Here is a 19,829-nt window from a genome sequence, read left to right on the forward strand (position 1 = left end):
CTCTCTCTCTCTGTGTCTCTCTCTCTCTCTCTCTCTCTCTTCCTGCCTCCACTCCCTCCCTTCCTCTCTCAACCAAGGCTGCTCTATGATGGAAGCTATAACCCCATTTGCCCTTTAAATAATACATGTTTTTATTGGCCACTAGAAGGCAATATCGGGAGCCACTCTAGCATGGAGTCCTCTGGTGTCTATACCCTCCACTCAGAAGACAAGAGGCTCTTCAGGCCTGGCTATCCCCAGGCTTGGGTCTGTGTTGCGGCCCGAGCTGCCCCACGCTTGGGGGCCAGAAATGTTGAGAACTGCACTACCCCATGTTTGGAGGCCAAAATGTTGAGAGCCGCTCTGTCAGTGTTGGAACCCGCACTGCCAGAAGCCTCAGGGGCTAAACTGTTAGAGCCCGCACTGCCCCAAGCTGCTCCAGTCCGCAGGTCGGGGTTCAGCAAGAGAGAGAGTGAGGACGGACTCGAAGAATGGAGACCAGACAGAGTGTGATTCAATCCCGTTTATTCTTCAGTCTCTCTTCCTACCTAGTCCAAGTCCCAAGTCTTGAGTTCCTAGTCCCTAGTTTCTAGTCCCTAGTGCCTCCAAGTTCCAAGTTTCCAGTTCCAAGTTCTAGTGTCCAATGTCTAATTCCAAGTTCTTCCTCCAAGTGCCAAGTGCCTAATACCTAATACTTAATAATAATCTTCTGAGTTCTCTAGTCTAAATGTCTTCTACCTAATGCCTAATAACTACTGATTTCTTCTGTCTGCCTCTCACCTTTTATAACTGTCACTTCTAAGCCACACCTTTAAGTCATGCCCTTAGGTCTTGTCTCTAAATCTGATCTCTAAGTCATGCCCTTAAGTCTCAGCTATAAATCACAACTTTAAGTCTCACACACCCAAGGGAAAATCCTGGGTATCTAAAACAAGATGTTATCAGAGTGTGCTCAGCTGTTATAGGCTATTGTAATCAAGTCTCTTGTCAGGGTATATGGCTCAAGATGGCTGCAAGGATGATAGCCGCCTTCTGTCAGCTCCCCACAGGTCTGGCCTTGACCCCAGAGCTGCCCCTCCTCCTGTCAATCAACTCTGCACCTGCTTGGCCATGGGTCACTCCACCTAAGCTCTCCTCCTCACCCTTGACCCTACACCCTGCTAGGGCCAGTCTGTGGATGCTCAACCTGTCACCTGATAAATCCTATGGCTCTGTCTGCTGAGGCCTATCCCATACTGGGCATCACTAGCTCCTGCCAGTGCCCAGTGAGGGCAGCACCTCCTGCCCCCACTGGTCTCAGGCCCACGGGTCCCTCTAGTACAGGCAGAAGGTTCTGATCGCTCATCTCTGAGGGGTTAGTAACAGCTGTGGAGACCTCAGGCTCTGGCTAGACAGTGTGTTCCCTTGCCCCATTCACATGGAGATTCTATCCCAACTTTTCAAATGGCAGCCTTAGTGAGCTGAGATTTAGATTCTACACAGCCAGCCCTACTGTTTCAAGGCTTTTCAGTGTATCCAAGGAGTGGAGCCACTCCCGTAACCAATTTTACAATGTCCTCGTTGCCCAGTAGAGAGTCCCCATAGCCATTAGCCACCACCCCCGTGCCTGAGACTTCCCACCCCACAGCAGTCTACTGTCGGTTTCTGTGAAATGCCTGTTCTGGTCATTCATTCTGATGGCATCACGTCATCCTGTGACCTGCTGCATCTGCCTTGCTCCATTTAGCCTGAGCCTTTGAAAGCTCACTGGGAACCTGGATCAGTCTTATTTTTTTCAGAAATAAATTTAATTATTTTTATTATTAATTTAATTATTGTTCCTTTATATAATACCTCATGAGGCTTTTAACAAAGTTCTGGCTGGTTGGGCACTTACCATGTAGACTAGACAGGCCTGAAACTCACAGATATCAGCCTGCCTCTGCCTCCTGAGTGCTGGGATTAAAGGCACGAAGTAGCACTGTTTCCTAACCAGCCTTAGGGCTGTAATCAACTTTGGCCGTTGTGAGCTTGGTGTGCAGGTGTCTGTGGGTGTTCAGGGTTCTGGGGTGGGGTGTGTTTTTGTTTCTCCTGAGTGGACCCTTGAGTTAGCCTGGTATCAAGCCCTCTGTCAGGCCTCTAGTGTTTCACACATGCTGTTCCCTGCCTGGACTGCCTCCTGGCCCTGTCTGCTTGCATCTGACTGGTTTTGCTCAAGCTTTGTCCCAGCAGCCTCTTCCGCCCACCCCCACCCCACCCCGTTGAGGAGTCCTTCTTGGCTCCTACTGTCCTCCCACTCCCCTCTGACACCCTCCTACCCCTCCCCTGGCCCTTCCATCCTCTCCTGCCCTCTAACCCCAGCTCCCTGACACTAAGAAAGCGTTACAGCTGTCAGCCCTCAGCTGCACTGCGTCTTTGAGATACGTTTCATACTTTTTACGGACAGAGACCGTGATGCTCACCATTTTCTCCCAAGCTCTAGGTAGGACACAGGGTGCAACTGGTCCATGTACACGGTGCTGAGAGGCTGGACAGGGGTCAAGGTGGGGGTGGAGGTAGGGCTGGTACAGTTAGAAATGCCACATGAAAAGCCAGAAACACATTGTCATCTTTGCCTTTGTCACCCTGGCCTGTGGCTCCCTAGTCTCAGTATTCGTGGTGGATGTGGGCATGCAGTGGGGTCCTGTGCTCACCCCTCCTACCCACCCAGCCATTGCCCCCTTCCTCCTTCCCTGGGGACCCAGGATGTAGATATTGTACAAAGGTCTCTAAATCCTTTCTTCTCTATGCACTTTTTTATTTAAGAGGGCGGGGTCCTGGGTGGGAATTCCCCCTCCCACCCCCCAATAAAGTCTGTCAACATTTGGAAAAACAAATGCCTTCAGGACAGACCTGCAAGGGGCATTCCTAGCTGCTGAGCAGAGTCCCAGGGGCCCCAAGGGTGACTTGTGTGGGGCTACTGAGTGGCTGATTTCCCTTGATTGGCACCATTGATATATGTAGAAGGGGTGGGGCCCCAAGTGGGAGGGAAGAAGACTTTAAGAAGCGGAGCAGCCACAGGTGGGTTGGGGAAGGCGGTTGTGATGGTTAATTTACTTCTTTTTCTTTTCTTTTCTTTTCTTTTCTTTTCTTTTTATTGGATATTTTATTTACATTTCAGATGCCATCCCCTTTCCCCATTTCCCCTCCCTAGAAAACCCCTATCCCATACCCCCTTCCCCTTTTTGCTTTTATACAATTTTTTTTTAATGTTAACCAATGGCTTTATAAATTTGATAATGCTCGATATCAATCAGAAGTGTAATCTAATACCCAACCTAGATATATCAACTATCTTTGATTGGCGGAGATATGTGAACATCTGCCTCTATGTCCCTCTCTTTCTCTCTCATCACCTAGCTCTTCCTCTCCTTCTCCTCCTCTCTTTCTCCTCCTCTCCTCCTCTCCTTACTCCTCCCACCTTAGCTCCTCCTACATATCACCCTTCCTGTTAAAATAAAACTTTTCTCTCAAAGTACAGTTAGAGCATAACTATACCAATTTATGTCAGTAAGGTGCAAGATAGACCTAATACCCAGTCCATCATTTTGTTGACTAAGCAGAACCTCTGTCATCTCTCCTAAATAAAAGACTTAGTTCTGAACCTGGCTTTTTTTTTTTCTTGGCTTTAGAATGAATGTCAGCTGAAAACCATCCTCACAAATCTTTTCTCTCAAAGTAAATAGCAAGGATTGGCTATGAGACTATAAGTTTTCAACCCCATCAGAAATCCAGAATGACTGAGTTAACTGAAATTATGGGAAGCACAAAGCATAGCTTCTAAAACATAGCCAATTTATAGAGACCGCTGAACACCTGAACAGTCCCTATACTACAGAACGTTGGAGCATCCGATCTTCAGCCTTCTGGCCCAGCATCATCTGACAGACCTAGTGATGCAGAATTATTAAGGGCTGATTACTCTGTCTTGGCAGATATAATCAGTCAACTATTCTGCAAGTGTGTCCTTTTCTGGACAGTGATTTGTCTGCAGATGGAAAGAGGCAATTCTTGCCTAGTGGCTGACTCACCACAATTGGAATAACTCCAAAGATGCTCAATTTCTTCTTAGAATCCAAGACAGGAAGCTGTCAGGAGCAGACAGGTCTCTAATCAAAATGAACATTAATACAGAAATGTTTGTAACGTCAATTCTGTGGATTTCTGATGTTTTGAAAACCAACTATTTATGTAAGGCAATCTGGACTGTGGTCTGTTAACTCCTCTCAGCTATTTCTAAAGAAAATATAGAAAACACCCTAACAATAAACTCAAAGCCATGAATTTGCTATAGGCCCTTAACTCACATCTCAAATAAGTTAAAAAAGTTAAAGAAGGACTGGGTCTAAGCCTTGTATTCCTAAATGTGTTATACAGGTGCAATGCCTATGATAGTAACAATATTCATCTCACTTTTATATTAATAAGAAACTCGTACCAATGAAAACCTTAAATTTGAAATCAAAGTAAATTTTGTACCATTTAAGAAATTATAACTTCCGGCCGGGCGGTGGTGGCGCACGCCTTTAATCCTAGCACTTGGGAGGCAGAGGCAGGCAGATTTCTGAGTTCAAAGCCAGCCTGGTCTACAGAGTGAGTTCCAGGACAGCCTAGGGCTACACAGAGAAACTCTGTCTCAAAAAACCAAAAAAAAAAAAAAAAAGAAATTATAACTTCATCGTAATAACAATTAAAGATATTTCTACCAGTAGGTTAAGGCTATGCAATAAATCCTAGCTAATCCTCCCTGCTCCACTAAAACCACTATTTTTCCCTAGAAAGACAGCCCAATATTAACCACCTCAGTCCCCAAGCCCAGGGAATAGGGGGTGCCAACTTTTCATTAACTTCTTCAAGCTGATTATGGGTGTTGAGATATTAGAAGAGGGGTTGGGGAAAGAGTAAATTGATAAGCCTCTGACATGTATCTTCACTGCATCCAGCTGGAATTCCAGGACATCAGAGGTTCGAGCAGGTCTGCTCAGCTTGCCTGATGAGTAGATACACCGAGGCTATGTATTCTGCAATATACAACTCTCAAAACAAATTTTAGTATCAAGATCATTTTTTGTTTGAATTCTGGAATCTAGACTTCTGGCAGCTTGCCTCTGTCATGTCTAATCCATATAATTCTGGGAGTTTCTATGAGGGTGTGCTCCCACCATCCTCCCATTTTTGTCTTCCTGCTCTCAGATTTCCCAGCATCAGGGAATCCAAACTTTCGGGCACCTAGGCCCTCCACTTCCACTGATGCCTAACCTTTTACCCCATTCCCCCCCTCCAATTACTATGAGGGTGTGCTCCCACCATCCTCTCATTCCCGCCTCCCTGCTCTTGCAATTTTCCAACACTAGGGAATCCAAACTTTCAGGTACCAAGGCTGTCTACTTCCACTGATGCCTGGCAAGGCCACCCTCAACTACCTATACAGGTGGAGCCATGAGTCCCTCCTCCCCCCTTTGTGTTCTCGGGCTGGAGGTTTTAGAATGGCTACTCCAGCTTGTTTCTTAGGACCATTTGCTTGAAAAATTGTTTTCCAGCCTTTTACTCTAAGGTAAAGTCTGTCTTTGCACTGAGGTGGGTTTCCTGTATGCAGCAAAATGCTGGGCCCCATTTATGTATCCAGTCCATTAGCCTATGTCTTTTAATTGGAGAACTGAGTCCAATGATGTTAAGAGATATTAAGGAACAGTGATAGTTGTCTCCTGTTATTTTTGTTATTAGAAGTGAAGTTATCTTTGTGAGGCTATCTTCTTTTGGATTTGTTGGAAGAGGGTTACTTTCTTGCTCTTTCTAGGGTATAATTTCTCTCCTTGTATTGGAGCTTTCCTGATATTATCCTTTGTAATGCTGGGTTTGTGGAAAGATATTGTGTAAATTTGGTTTTGTCATGGAATATTTTGATTTCTCCATCTATGGTAACTGAGAGTTTTGCTGGGTATAGTAGCCTGGGCTGGCATTTGTGTTGTCTTAGGGTCTGTATGACATCTGTCCAGGATCTTCTTGCTTTTATAGTATCTGGTGAGAAGTGTGGTGTAATTCTGATAGGTCTGCCTTTATATGTTACTTGGCCTTTCTCTGTTACTGAATTTAATATTCTTTCTTTGTTTTGTGCATTTGGTGTTTTGATTATTATGTGATGGGAGGTATTTCTTTTCTGGTCTAGTCTATTTGGTGTTCTATAGGCTTCTTGTATGTTTATGGGCATCTCTTTCTTTAGATTAGGGAAGTTTTCTTCTATAATTTTGTTGAAGATATTTATTGGCCCTTTAAGTTGGGAATCTTCACTCTCATCTATACCTATTATCCTTAGGTTTGGTCTCCTCATTGTGTCCTGGATTTCCTGGATATTTTGTGTTAAGAACTTTTTGCATTTTCTTTGACAGTTGTAGTGATAGTTTCTATGGTATCTTCTGCACCTGAGATTCTCTCTTCTATCTCTTGTATTCTGTTGGTGATGCTTGCATCTGTGACTCCTGGTTTCTTTCCTAGGTTTTCTATCTCCAGGGTAGTCTCCCTTTGTGATTTCTTGTTTCTACTTCCATTTTCATGTCCTGGATGGTTTTGTTCAATTCCTTCACCTGTTTGGTTGTGTTCTCTTTTAATTCTTTAAAGGATTTTTGTGTTTCCTCTTTAAGGGCTTCTACCTGTTTACCTGTGTTCTCCTCAAATTCTTTGAGAGTGTTATTTATGTCCTTCTTTTTTTTTTTTTTTTTTTTTTTTTGGTTTTTTTCGAGACAGGGTTTCTCTGTGTAGTTTTGGCTGTCCTGGAACTCACTCTGTAGACCAGGCTGGCCTCGAACTCAGAAATCCGCCTGCCTCTTCCTCCCAAGTGCTGGGATTACAGGCATGCGCCACCACTGCCCGGCTATTTATGTCCTTCTTAAAGTCCTCTATCATCATCATTAGAAGTGATTTTAAATCTGAATCTTGCTTTCCTGGTGATATGGGGAATTCAGGACTTTCTAGTGTGGGAGAACTAGGTTCTAATGATACCAAGTACCCTGGGTTACTGATGCTTATGTTCTTGCGCTTGCCTTTTGCCATCTGTATCTCCTTAGTGCTACCTGCCCTGTCCCTGACTGGAGCCTGTCTTTTCTATTATCTTGGTTGTATCAGAACTTTGTGGGGTGGGTGTAACTACTGGGGTAAGTGCTGGGGCCCAAAATCTGCTCAGTGCTCAAGCGTAGACAGGATGCTGCCCAGGTTAGAGCTCTGGGATCCCTGCTTCCTCTGGGTTCTTAGAGATTGAGGGCAGAGCTGCCACCCAAGATCTGCTCAGTGCTCTGGCCCAGACCAGAAGGTGATGGTTAATTTAATTGTCAACTTGACATAGGCTCGGGTCATCACTGAGAGAGTATCAGTGTGGGAGTGTCTAGGTCGTGTTGGCTTGGGCGTGTCTATCTGGGATTGTCTTGAGCTTGTTTCCTGGAGTGGAAAGACTCAGCCAGAGAATGGATGACACCTTTCCTTGGGACTGGATCCTGAGTATTATGCAGGTAGATAAAGCTAGCTGAACACAGATGTGTGCACTAGCTGAACACAGATGTGTGCACATTCCTTTCTTTCTCTGCTGTGGCTGTGACCAGATACTCCCATGTCACCACTCCCTCTCAAGGCCTGTCACCTGGAACCGTGGACCTAATGACCCCTGTCTCCTCTATGCTGCCTTTGTCAGGGTAACTTTTCACAGTGGTAGAAACAAAACTAGGCCAGTGGGAATCTACAAAGGTGTCTCTGACCCACTGGTGCCTCAGTTTCCCTGTCAGTACAGGAAAGAAGTACAGGACTCAAGGGCTTCCCTTTGTTCCACAGAGAGTAGCATGGTGCATGGCGTGGTCTCCCGAGGTGGCCGCCTCCAGTTGAGTCACCTGCAGCCAGCCCAGGCTGGTACCTACACTTGTGTGGCTGAGAACGCCCAGGCAGAGGCCCGCAAAGACTTTGTGGTGTCTGTACTAGGTACGTCTGCTCTCTATTCTGCCCCATCTCCTGCAGCCCTCTCTGCTGCCAGGCCCTCACCATAGCCTGCGTCACAGTGCCTCCCCAGATCCAGAGCTCAGGCATGACACAAGAACACAATGTGTTGGAGAGACAGGAGATACGACTGAGCTGTGAGGCTGAAGGCCAGCCACCACCAGATATAACCTGGCTGAAGGATGGTGGCCCGTTGGACCAGCACGTGGGGCCTCACCTGCGGTAAGGCCAGGTTGTGCTTCCTGAGGCACCAGGGATGCCAGCCTGTGTGCACCTTCCCTCAGTGACTCCTCCCCATGCAGGTTCTATCTAGATGGCAGCACCCTGGTGCTAAAGGGCCTAAGAGCAGCAGACTCGGGTGCCTACACCTGTGTGGCCCACAACCCAGCTGGGGAGGATGCCAGGCTACACACAGTGAATGTACTGGGTAAGGAACTGAGGCTGAGGAGAGGCAGGGAGCCTCGGTGCCTTGTGGGAAAACCTACAGGATGATGAGTGGGCGGAGTCAGGAACCTTCATTCAAGACCTGGTGATAGCCACTCTGCAGGCTCCCTAGGCCTTCAGGCCTTGTTATCAAATAAGAGTCACAAGCTTCCTGGCCCAATGTTCAGCCATGAAAAGATTGGGTGAATCTGAGTCCCTGACAATGGGTCTCATCTCTCCAGAGCATAGCCAAGACTCCAAGACCCTAACTACAATGGCTGGCAGTGGCGTAAGGTCAGGGCTGGGTGCTGCCTTCCCTCCAAGTCCCTCATCACTTTAAATCTACCACCCTAGTTCCTCCTACCATCAAGCAGCAAGATGGTGACACAGGGACCCTGGTGAGCAGGACTGGAGAGCTGGTGACTATGGTGTGCCCCATCCAAGGATCCCCACCCATTCATGTGAGCTGGCTCAAGGATGGCCTGCCCCTTCCACTCTCCCAGCGCACCCTCCTGCACAGCTCTGGCCGTACCCTCAGGTAGGGGAGCCCACCCTCTGGTCCTTGATGACAGTTGCTGACACATTCCCCAGGTGACTCATGTTCCATATGCTTCCATGTGGATAGTAAAATACAAATAGTACAGACACAGAATCCAGTATCCAGACAGAGCAAGTCCAAGGGCCCCTGAGGTGGGAGCAGGACAGGAAGACAACAGGGACAGGCAGATGTTGCAGGTGGAGTCTTGAGGTTCCTAACAAGCAACTACTATCATGGCAGGGTTTCTCCTGGGATCTGGGAATCTCAAAAATCACCAGAGATACACAGCAAGCACCTTTACACACTGAGTCACCTTGTCGGCCCAGAAAGGGAAGTTTTTAAAAGCAAAATGAGAATTATACAAGATACCCTGAAACCCCAGTCCTTAACATCAAGTTGATAGTGAGAGTGACCTTGCCTGAAGCAGCATGGGTTACTGCCGGAAAGGTGTACTGAAAAAGAGCCTTTTCCACAGGCGCTCAGAGGTCTGTCAGACATCTTTGGTGACAGCCACATTGGGCAGTCATGCACAAGAACCCTCCCCCCACAGCCCTCAACTTTCCTGGCTGCTTTGGGCTTGACCAAAGGGACTCCATATTGAATCTGACTACTCTTGACACCGAGGTTCCTAGGCACCTGGGGGGAGATGCACTGTCTACTTGGAGCTTGGGGAGATAGACACTCAGGGACTCTCAGCATCGTGGAAGATTCCGGAAGCCAGATGGATGCAACCATCCACCACACGTGTGCACCATGTGCTTTGTACTACGAGAAAGGCTTTTGGCAGGGACAGGAGAGTGTGGGAAGGCTCTGTTCAGGAAGGAAGACTGGCCTGGCTCTGACACCGTGACCCTCTTTGGCCCATCACAAGAGCAGCCCAAAAGAAGCTGGCAGCTCAGGAGAAAGGGCACAGAATGGGGCCAGCAGTTGGAGACAACCCAGGTGGATCGTGAGTGATAGCCAGTTGGAAGGATGCCTGCTGGGACAGTGAGCTTCCAGCATTTAGGGGTCAGAGGTTTGGCTGAAGCTGTAAGGACTAGAGAAGGTAGTGGGTGTGGGGCTCGTGGAAGAGCAATTGGGGCTTTCCCCAGAGAGCACTAGGAGGCCAGGAAAGGGGTATGAACTGGGGCTCAAGGGTTCTTTCAGAATCCACTATTAAGAACTAAGAAAACTAACCACTTTCCCTTTCCCCTCCCCCTCCCTCTCCCCTGCCCTCTTCCCTTTTCCCCCCTTGGGGAGGGGGGCTCAGGATCTCTCAGGTGCAGCTGGCAGATGCAGGCATCTTCACCTGTGTGGCTGCAAGCCCGGCTGGTGTGGCTGACAGGAACTTCACCTTGCTGGTACTCGGTATGGGGCAGGGTGGGGCAGTGAATTGGACTCAGGCTAGGACAGATGAGAATAAAATCCCCCCCCCCCTCTGAGATTCGTCAGGATGTCTCCTGGTAGGGCAGTGGGACATTCCAATCTAATTTCTTCCATTGCTCATTCATTTATCTCCCAAATAGTGAGCAGGCATTTCAGCGCCAAGCATTGATGGGCCTGATTTATTGGTAATGAGCAGTGACTCTGGGCCCCAGGTCCACTAGGAAGACAAAGGGTGCCGTGTTAGAGGACTCGGCTACTGTGGGAGTTCTAAAGGGTTTATCTATGAGGACCATAGGCCACAGACTGTGCAAAGATCCAGGGTGAGGGCCACCTGCTGTGGATTGGTACAGACCCTGCCTACACTTGTCCCTCTCAGTGCCCCCCATCCTGGAACCAGTGGAGTTTCAGAACGACGTGATGGCTGCCCAAGGCTCTGAAGTAGTCCTTCCATGTGAGGCCCGGGGAAGTCCCCTGCCCCTGGTGTCGTGGATGAAAGATGGGGAGCCCTTGTTACATCAGAGCCTTGAGCCGGGGTCTGGCCTGAAGCTGGAAGCAGTGAGCATTGGTGACTCGGGGACCTACTCCTGCATGGCAGCAAGCGAGGCAGGGGAGGCCAGGAGGCACTTCCAGCTGACAGTGATGGGTGGGTGCCTTGTCCTCGGCAGCCTCAGTGGCTGCAGGTTGAGATGGGACTCTGGGGCTGAGAAAAAAGCCAGCAGGGCAAAAGGAGTTCCCTGGAGGTTTGGGGTCACCAGAGAGAGACTTTGCGGGCCCTGCCTGCTGAGCTACTGTGGCTGAGCAGTCCGGTTCTCTTCAGCTCCATTTCAACATTTTTTACCACCAGACCCTTGGTGTCAAAGCAAAAGCCAGAGTCACCAACATGTAGGGACACAGCCTCACGATGTAGCCCAAAAGTGAGCAATGAGGGGCCATATTTAAAACATTTGCTTCAACTCTGTCTCCTCCCCATGTAATGAGTCCTTGTTGAGATCAAGGTACAAATTCCTGAGGCCATGAACCTATGGTTTCTATATCTAGGTCACCGCCCAGCATCCCGTACCCCCCCACCCGCCACACACACGCACACCATACTCAACTGTTTCTTGGCCCTTCAGCAGTGAGCGGTGTCTGAAGCGTCAGGGGTCACTGCCGGGAAGGTGTACTGAAAAAGAGCCTTTTCCACACTCGCTCAAAAGTCTGTCAGACATCTTTGGTGACAGCCACATTGGGCAGTCATGCACAAGAACCTTCCCCCACAGCCCTCAGCTTTCCTGGCTGCTTTGGGCTTGACCAAAGGGACTCCATTTTGAATCTGACTACTCTTGACACCGAGGTTCCTAGGCACCTGGGGGAGATGCACTGTCTACTTGGAGCTTGGGGAAATAGACATTCAGGGACTCTCAGCATCGTGGAAGATTCTGGAAGGGAGAGGAGAGGAAAACTGATCCAAGGTAGACATCTTACAGATCCTCCCCACATTGAGGAGTCTGGTGAGACTTCAGAGCTGTCGCTGACACCTGGTGCCCACCTGGAACTCCTGTGTGAGGCCCGAGGCATCCCTCCACCCAGCATCACTTGGCATAAAGACGGGCAGGCCCTGAGCAGGGTGGAAAATGACAGCCAAGCTGGCCGGGTGCTCCGGGTGCAGAATGTGCAGGTATTGGCACCGCCCACTAGGGGTGGGGTTAGGACCAGAGAAGAAACTGCAGCTGTTCAGTGGGCAGCTGACAAATGTCCCCAGGTCTTCTTTTGTGTGTCTTCATGGGTAGGGACATGTTCCACATGTTCCACATGCCTATGTCCTTATGGACTCCCAGGAAGGCCAGAGCCAAGGCTGATAAAACAAACAAAACCAGATAGCAAGAATGAGAAGGACTTCCGGTCCTGCCCCTGTACCTCAAGAACAAGATAAAGAAGAGATTTCTAAGGAGGGATAGTTTGGCCATAAGGTGGGGTGGCAAGAGGGGTGGACGACATGTGGAACCAGCAACAGCTGATCTCCTTGCCCCGTTCCCAGGTGGACAATGCTGGGCTGTATACCTGCCTGGCTGAGAACCCTGCAGGTGAAATCGAGAAGAGCTTCCGGGTCAGGGTTCAAGGTAGAGGGTGCGGGAACAGGGGAAGGGGGAGCAACATGGGACCTGCAAGAGTGGGGCCTCCATCTCTCATATCCTCTTATCCCCAGCCCCTCCAAATGTTGTTGGGCCCCGGGGTCCCCGCTCTGTGGTTGGCTTGGCTCCAGGGCAGTTGGTCCTAGAGTGCTCTGTGGAAGCAGAGCCAGCACCAGAGATTGAGTGGCATCGAGGTGGTGTCCTGCTTCAGGTGAGCCCCTTCATCTCCAGCTGAGGCCTCTGACTGAATGAATGCAGGGTTTTGAGGGTCTGTCTGTCTGTCTGTCTGGATGTCACTGCACATGTCTGCTCTGAGCACATCTTCTACCTGATGTTACCATCACTTCGTGTCACGGTTGAGCACCGCAACAAGACCAGGATTCATACCTGGTGCTCTTTCCGTGGTACCCTCAGGTTACACTGAAGGCTTTGTGACTCAAATCTATGACAAGCTGTCTCTGTGTTTATCCTTCCCAAGGGGCCAGCTATGGACTGGGAGACTATGGGTCTGTGGGTGGAGGCTCAGTGGTAGTGTTCAGCCCCTCCAGGTTCCCAAGGGTCTCAGCAGAGTGACCCTCTGCTGCAGGTCTGTTGCTTGCCTAAGATGGAACAGAGACTCATAGGTCTCAGACCTCCTGGCCTGCTGCTTGTCTAGGCCAGGACTAGTTTGATCAATAGGGACCCATGAAGCAGAAACTATGGGAGGGATGGTCATACAGCCCTGCAGATAGGACCCAGAGAGGAGCTGGACACTTGACTATATCTCCCAGATATTTCCTCCTACCCCTAGCCTTCCCAGCAAGAGGATGCCAACTCAGGGTTCAGTTCTGAACCCATGAGACCAAGGTCATAGCCAAGTGCCAATAAAGATCCCTCTCTCCCCTCTGGGGGGGCTCTGCAGGCAGATGCCCACACTCACTTTCCAGAGCAGGGCAGATTCCTCAAGCTGCAGGCGCTGAGCACAGCGGATGGCGGAGACTACAGCTGCACAGCCCGAAACCTGGCAGGCAGCACCACCGTGGCTTTTCACGTGGAGATCCACAGTGAGTGTCCCCCTCCCCACCCACCTTCCCCTCAGAGCCACAGGCTCCTAGCCCTGCCCTCTACCCCTCCCCAGCGGCACCCACCATCCAGCCAGGACTGAACGCTGTGAACGTCTCAGTGAACCGCACAACCCTGCTGCCCTGCCAGGCCCACGGTGTGCCCACGCCCCTCGTGAGCTGGCGGAAGGATGGGATCCCTCTGGACCCTGGGAGCCCCAGGTGGGAGTCAGAAGGGGAGGACTTTGGGAGGGTCTTGGGTTTAGGCTCCTCTTTGCTAATCACAGAAAGAAACTCACTGGGGCAGCTGAAGCAGAAAAGGGACCTTACACAGGATGTAGATGGCTCTCAGTCACAAGGACAGACACACCACCGAACGATCTGTTTCTCTCTATATATGGTGTCTTCCCCTCACCCTCCTCCTCTCTTTCCTACTCCATAAGCATGACAGGTACCCCCTCTCCACTCGAAGTTTACAGTTCCCCTGCTCACACAATGTGCGGAAGCAGCAAGCCCCTCTGTAAATATCAAACCCAGATTCCCAAGGCACACAGTGCCATTAGCCCCACCTGTGTGATGGACCATCCTCTGTCCAGTCTACTGCATCTGAGGGCAGGATTAGATAGCATAGCCTGGCCATTGAGGCCATTCTCAAAACTAGTGGGCCTGCTGCCCCTGCCCCCGGGGAAGCCCCTCTTGACCTCTCTGGTACTGTGTGTAGCTTTGTCAGCCTCTCAAGTGCAGGACTGACTTGTAATCCTTTTGTAGGGAGAGCTGGGGGAAGAAGGGAGGAGCATATTGCTGGAAACAGTCAGGAGTCCAGCCCCTCTCAGTGCCCTATCTCCAGGACAACCCCTCCTTCTGTTCCAGGCTAGAGTTTCTGCCTGAGGGCTCACTGCGGATTCATCCCGTCCTGGCACAGGATGCTGGACACTACCTCTGCCTAGCATCCAACTCTGCTGGCTCTGACAGGAAAGGCCTAGATCTCAGAGTCCTTGGTAAGTGGACAGGGAAAGGTGGGCTGAGAAAGGTGTCCTCCTGCCTTCAGAATCCGCCGCTCCTGCCTGGGTCAAGGGTCCAAAAGCATTGATCCTTAAGAGGTTTTGGCCCAAAAGTTCAGGAGAGAAAGTTTTTACCCATATGTAGTCAGAGGACACATGTGTCATACACCCTCCCTTAAAAGCACAGGGCAACAGATGTTCCACTGAAGCTGGCTCAAAGCCACTGAATTGGGTCTCTGCTCAAGCTTTTCCTCCTGTGGCAATTTTACTATCTTGCAGGACCCTGATCTTAGGCGGTCCTGATGGACAGAAGCCTTGGTAGCCTCATTCAAGTGTGGGGTGTTAGGAAGGCACCAGGTTCAGGGACTCAAAAGAGCCAACCAATCTATTGTTCTTAGTTGGTTCTCCTTGGAGAGCTCCCCTCCCCTCCCCCAGCTCCCTGGGATGGGTTGAAGATGGCAGCCAGTGTCCCAGTTGTGCACACAGACTGAAAGTCCTCACATTCCTGCCTCATGCCTGTTTCTAATAACCAACCTCTCCCCAGAGCCCCCAGTCATTGCCCCTGGCCCCTCCAACCTGACCCTGACCGCCCACAGCCCAGCCTCACTGCCCTGCGAGGCCAGGGGCTCTCCCAAGCCCCTGGTGACCTGGTGGAAGGATGGGCAGAAGCTGGACTTCCGCCTGCAGCAAGGCGCCTACCGGTAACAAACAGTCCATTACCGTGTACATATATGGGAGGCCGGGGCCCAGCACACAGTGTGTGGCAGGGTCAGTGAGGAAGGCCCAAGACCCTAGATGCCAGGGAGAAATTTTGACACCGAGGCAGAGGGGAGCTCCTGGCAGGAGAGAAGGTGCTTGAACACATGACTCACAGAAAGTGACATATTCGGCACACTGAAAATAGGACATGGGCCAGGCAGTGGTGGCGCACGCCTTTAATCCCAGCACTTGGGAGGCAGAGGCAGGCAGATTTCTGAGTTCGAGGCCAGCCTGGTCTACAGAGTGAGTTCCAGGACAGCCAGGGCTACACAGAGAAACCCTGTCTTGAGAAAACCAAAAAAAGAAAGAAAGAAAGAAAGAAAGAAAGAAAGAAAGAAAGAAAGAAAGAAAGAAAGAAAGAAAGAGAAAAAAAAGAGGACATGGGGGTACTGGGGGGGTGTCAGTGGCTGGGCATACAGGAGTCTTTTTTTTTTTTTTTTTTTTTTTTTGGTTTTTTCAAGACAGGGTTTCTCTATGTAGTCCTGGCTATCCTGGAACTCACTCTGTAGAACAGGCTGGCCTCGAACTCAGAAATCCACCTGCCTCTGCCTCCCAAGTGCTGGGATTAAAGGTGTGTGCCACCACCACCCGGCTGGCATACAGGAGTCTTAGCAGTAAATAATTGAAGTCTGCTCTGTGCTCCTGGTGGGTGGGTGTGACTCTGCACTCGCCCAAGAGCTCTGGATTCATGAATGAAAGACATGCACACATAACCTTTATATTTAATATGCCTTGGGTACCTCAATGGCTGGGCCACTCTTGAACCTCCACATGGCTGACACACTCTCCTCCAATATTCCTGACTTAATACTTGCTAAATCTATATTTCATCTCTGCTACCCTAGACCCAATCGTGGGAGTGGTTCATGGGGCTGCTTTCCCCAGGTCTTACATGTTGGTGGGCACCATTTCCTATGTGGTCTGTCTCCTTTGCCCTCCTAATGGCAGAATTAATCCCTCTCTCTTCTTGCCCGGGAATCCTAAAAGTCCCTCTTCTGACCTTCTGCCCAACCATTGGCCGCTGGCTCTTTATTGACCAATCAAAGAATCATGTAAGCACAAATTAAATCACCAACAGAAGCCTCTGGCTGCTTCTGAGAGCTTCGAGTGTTGCCCACATATCGCATGCAGTCACTGGGCAGTGACCATCAGAAGTGTTTGTCATGTGTCTCATCAGTGACACACTGTCCCAAACATGCAGTAGGTAGAACAGCATCAATGCACATGAAAGTCACCAACAAGCCCAATAGCTGAGACTTTGTAGGACTAGAAAGTTCTAGAAGATACTCCTTTTCATGCATGATGTTTGGTGGGGTTGAGAATATCCTATGTGTGCACAGCAGCTCACGAGTCCTGAAGAGGGTCTCAGATCCCCTGGAGCTGGAGTTACTGCCCGGAAGAGTAGAAGGTCCTCTGAGCCTCTGAGTCCTAGAAGATGCTTTAAGAGTCATGTCTGGAGATAGATGCAGGGCAGGCCTGGGGTGGGGAGACTGCTTTGGCTCACCCCTGGCCCCTCACTTCAGTCATCCCTATGTCTATCCCAGGCTCCTGCCTTCCAATGCCCTGTTCCTCACAGCTCCCAGCCCTCAGGACTCAGCCCAGTTTGAGTGTGTCGTGAGCAATGAGGTGGGCGAGTCCCGCAGACGCTACCAAGTGACCGTCCATGGTAAGCCTTGACAGAGGTGGGAAATGTAGATACAACATCCTCCCTGCTGGGAGCTCTCCTGACAGCAGGGACTTCACCCCAAGACTTCTGGGCATCTTAGGTCACCTCCTTCAGGAAGCTCTCCTAGATCTTACTTCCCACTCCTGGTCCTGTCTGGTCCGGCCCCTCACATGCCCCTTCAGGTTCAGCTTGCCCCGTGGCTTACCCTGAGACCAGCTATGCCTCTGCCTGCCTCAGGATCTCTGCACAAGCTGTTCCCTCAGCCAGAAACATGCTCCCTTCATCCAGTCAACACCTACTTTCCCTCCAGATTTCAATTCTGTGTTACCTCTTCCAGAGGCCTTCTCCAAAGTCACCAGGCCAACATGTCTCCACAGAAAGCTACTCATGACTATCTCTGTGCCCCAAAATATCTGCTGAGTGTGCAGCATATGCCTTTGCTGTTCCCACAGCTTCTGTCTCTGCTGTCACCCCTCATGCCACCTCATGTCCTAGCCTCCCTTCATGACAGTTCTGTCCCTGAGGTCCTGTGGCCACCTGTCCTCTCTACACCTCAGCTGGGACTTGTCTTGTGTTCCAGTGCCTCCCACCATTGCGGATGACCAGACACATTTCACGGTGACCAGGATGGCGCCTGTGGTCCTCACGTGCCACAGCACAGGGTCACCAGCCCCAGCCGTGTCCTGGAGCAAGGCAGGAACCCAACTGGGAGCAAGGGGCAGCGGCTACCGAGTCTTGCCCTCTGGTAAGTTACAGCGAGCAGCAGAGAGGAGGCTGCATTAAGATGTGGAAGGGCTCTGGGCCCCAGGAAAGAAGCAAGGTTTACTCACCTTGCTGTGAAGCCCGAGAGAAGACCCTTGCCTTCTCTGAGCCTCAGCACCCCTTCCTGTGCAGTGTCTGCTGTCTGAGACCTATCAGAGGAACTCTGGGGATCCTGGGAAAATCAGAGTTTTCTGATGAAAGGAGAAAAATCTGTGGGAGTATTGGTAACGTTAGCTTCTCCCGGTGGTGCTGGCCTTCATTTTAAAATCATGCTCCTGACCCTTTGATGTTTAAGAGGTCCTATCACTGATAGAATTTGGATAACAGATTTGTAAAATGCCCTTGCTGGATTGGGAATACAGCCCACTTGGTAGAACACTCTCCTAGCCTGTGGAAAGACCTGGGCTCCATCCCCAGCACCACATAAGGCTAGTTTGGTGGTTCACACCAAGTATTTCCAGTACTTGAGAGTTGGAGGCAGGAGGATCAGAATGCCAAGGTCATCCTCAGCTACATAGTAGGTTCGAGGCCAGCCTGGGCTACACGAGTCTACATGGGCAACAAAGGCAGTTTGAAAGGGTGTTAGCAATAGCCCTGCCTCCTCCCTCAGTAGGGACTCCTGTCCCTAATCCCATCCCTTCTTCATCAACCAAGCCTGGCTTTCACCCACAGGAGCCCTGGAGATTGAGCAGGCCCTTCCTATCCACGCTGGCCGATATACCTGCACAGCTCGAAATTCTGTGGGGGTGGCCCGCAAGCACATGGTCCTCACAGTGCAAGGTAAGGACCCCAGCTGGGCCCACCTGAAGCCTCAGGGTAAAGGGATTAGGGGTAACAGGTAGGACTGGGAGTATAGGGAGGCATCAGCCCCTGATGCCCCCAGCCTAACTTAAACTAATTCCTAGTTTGGAATCTTTGAGAGAGAGAGCAGGCTCCCTGCAGCCCTGTTGCTGGCATGAGGCTTTGGAGCCCCTGTTCCCCTCTCCTTTGATATAAATCCTGGTTGGAGGGACGCCTGTTGGAGGGACCTCTGTCTTCTGTGCCTGCAGCCTCCCCTGTGGTTAAGCCACTCCCCAGCATGGTTCAGGTTGTGGCATCAGAGGAGGTGCTGCTTCCCTGTGAGGCCTCCGGCATCCCCCAGCCAATGTTCATCTGGCAGAAGGAGGGGCTCAGCATCCCTGAAGGTGAGACCTCACAGAGGCCAGCAGGAAAGGCAAGGTGGTCCTCCTTTCTGTCCAGGAGACCCCACCCTCACCCTGGGAGAGATCCGACGTCCCAACCTGGGCCTGAGACATGGTCCTCCCTCCTGCCCTCTGAGACACCAGAAAGTCCAACAAATCATCTCAAGCCACATCCTTCTAGGTGCTTCCAGCACCCTCCCCCCCAGTACTAGCCTTAACTTTATCTATCCAAACCCAGGAGCTCATGCGCAGGTCCTCCCCAGCGGCCAGCTGCGGATCATGCACGCCAGTCCAGAGGATGCTGGGAACTACTTCTGCATTGCCCAGAACAGCGTGGGCAGTGCCATGGCCAAGACCAGGCTGGTGGTGCAAGGTGGGCCCAGGAGGGACCTGCAGGAGATGTGGTGACCCAGAGCAGTGACAGTTTCTCTTCCCAGTCTCCTCCAGCCCTGACTGACACACCTCACCTCTCTCCTACCCAGCACTGCTGAAGGGAACGTTCTCTTGTCCACAGTCTGGCTGGCTCCAGGCATAAACACCCACCCTCTGCCTTTTCTCCAACCCCTCCTGGCATGCTTGCCTGGCCTTCCTTCTCTCGTAACTTAGTGACTATAGTTTTTTTCCCTGCCCAGAAGCTTCTATATGTCTGGCTCTTCCTTGGTTTGAGCCTTATTGTCTGCCAAAGGTCTGCTCAGCATTCAGAGAGTATTCAATGAGACCCAGGGATGTGTTCCATCCCTGAGGCCATTGACAGGGTATCTGGATGGCCATGGCTCTGTGGTTAGGGTTGCGTTTGCTGTGGATCCAGAGTGGCTCCTGACTCCATGCCCCTCCTGACCCTGCTTGCCCAGCATGGATGCATGCAGCCCAGTGAATGAAACCAACTGCACCTGCCTGGGACCTTCACTGTGGCCCTAGAATAGTCCATGTGGGAGGGAAATATACAAGCTTTGCTGCGCATGCTCTCTGGGGTTGCCATACACAGGGAGCCTGTGCTAATGGAGCCCTACAT

The 19,829-nt window shown here is 50.7% G+C and overlaps 1 protein-coding gene across 5 annotated transcripts in view; it reads left to right on the forward strand.

The window, feature by feature from the left end:
- The window catches only part of Hmcn2 (hemicentin 2), a 148,797-nt gene that overhangs the window by 100,338 nt on the left and 28,630 nt on the right, over positions 1–19,829 (forward strand). For 4 of the 5 annotated variants that reach the window (XM_076928470.1, XM_076928468.1, XM_076928467.1 and 1 more), the window contains 18 exons: positions 7,813–7,956; positions 8,034–8,193; positions 8,274–8,398; positions 8,749–8,932; positions 10,182–10,279; positions 10,674–10,940; positions 11,764–11,954; positions 12,315–12,396; positions 12,483–12,619; positions 13,310–13,451; positions 13,526–13,670; positions 14,319–14,446; positions 14,994–15,150; positions 16,753–16,874; positions 17,455–17,619; positions 18,309–18,416; positions 18,686–18,820; positions 19,056–19,190. In XM_076928470.1, coding sequence (XP_076784585.1) covers positions 7,813–7,956; positions 8,034–8,193; positions 8,274–8,398; positions 8,749–8,932; positions 10,182–10,279; positions 10,674–10,940; positions 11,764–11,954; positions 12,315–12,396; positions 12,483–12,619; positions 13,310–13,451; positions 13,526–13,670; positions 14,319–14,446; positions 14,994–15,150; positions 16,753–16,874; positions 17,455–17,619; positions 18,309–18,416; positions 18,686–18,820; positions 19,056–19,190 — 2,625 coding nt within the window. The remainder of the gene's footprint in view (positions 1–7,812; positions 7,957–8,033; positions 8,194–8,273; positions 8,399–8,748; positions 8,933–10,181; positions 10,280–10,673; positions 10,941–11,763; positions 11,955–12,314; positions 12,397–12,482; positions 12,620–13,309; positions 13,452–13,525; positions 13,671–14,318; positions 14,447–14,993; positions 15,151–16,752; positions 16,875–17,454; positions 17,620–18,308; positions 18,417–18,685; positions 18,821–19,055; positions 19,191–19,829) is intronic. The other variant, XM_076928469.1, reaches the window with a different exon arrangement.

Source organism: Arvicanthis niloticus, chromosome 2, assembly GCF_011762505.2.
Source record: "Arvicanthis niloticus isolate mArvNil1 chromosome 2, mArvNil1.pat.X, whole genome shotgun sequence".
In the NCBI taxonomy this organism is placed as follows: Eukaryota; Metazoa; Chordata; class Mammalia; order Rodentia; family Muridae; genus Arvicanthis; species Arvicanthis niloticus.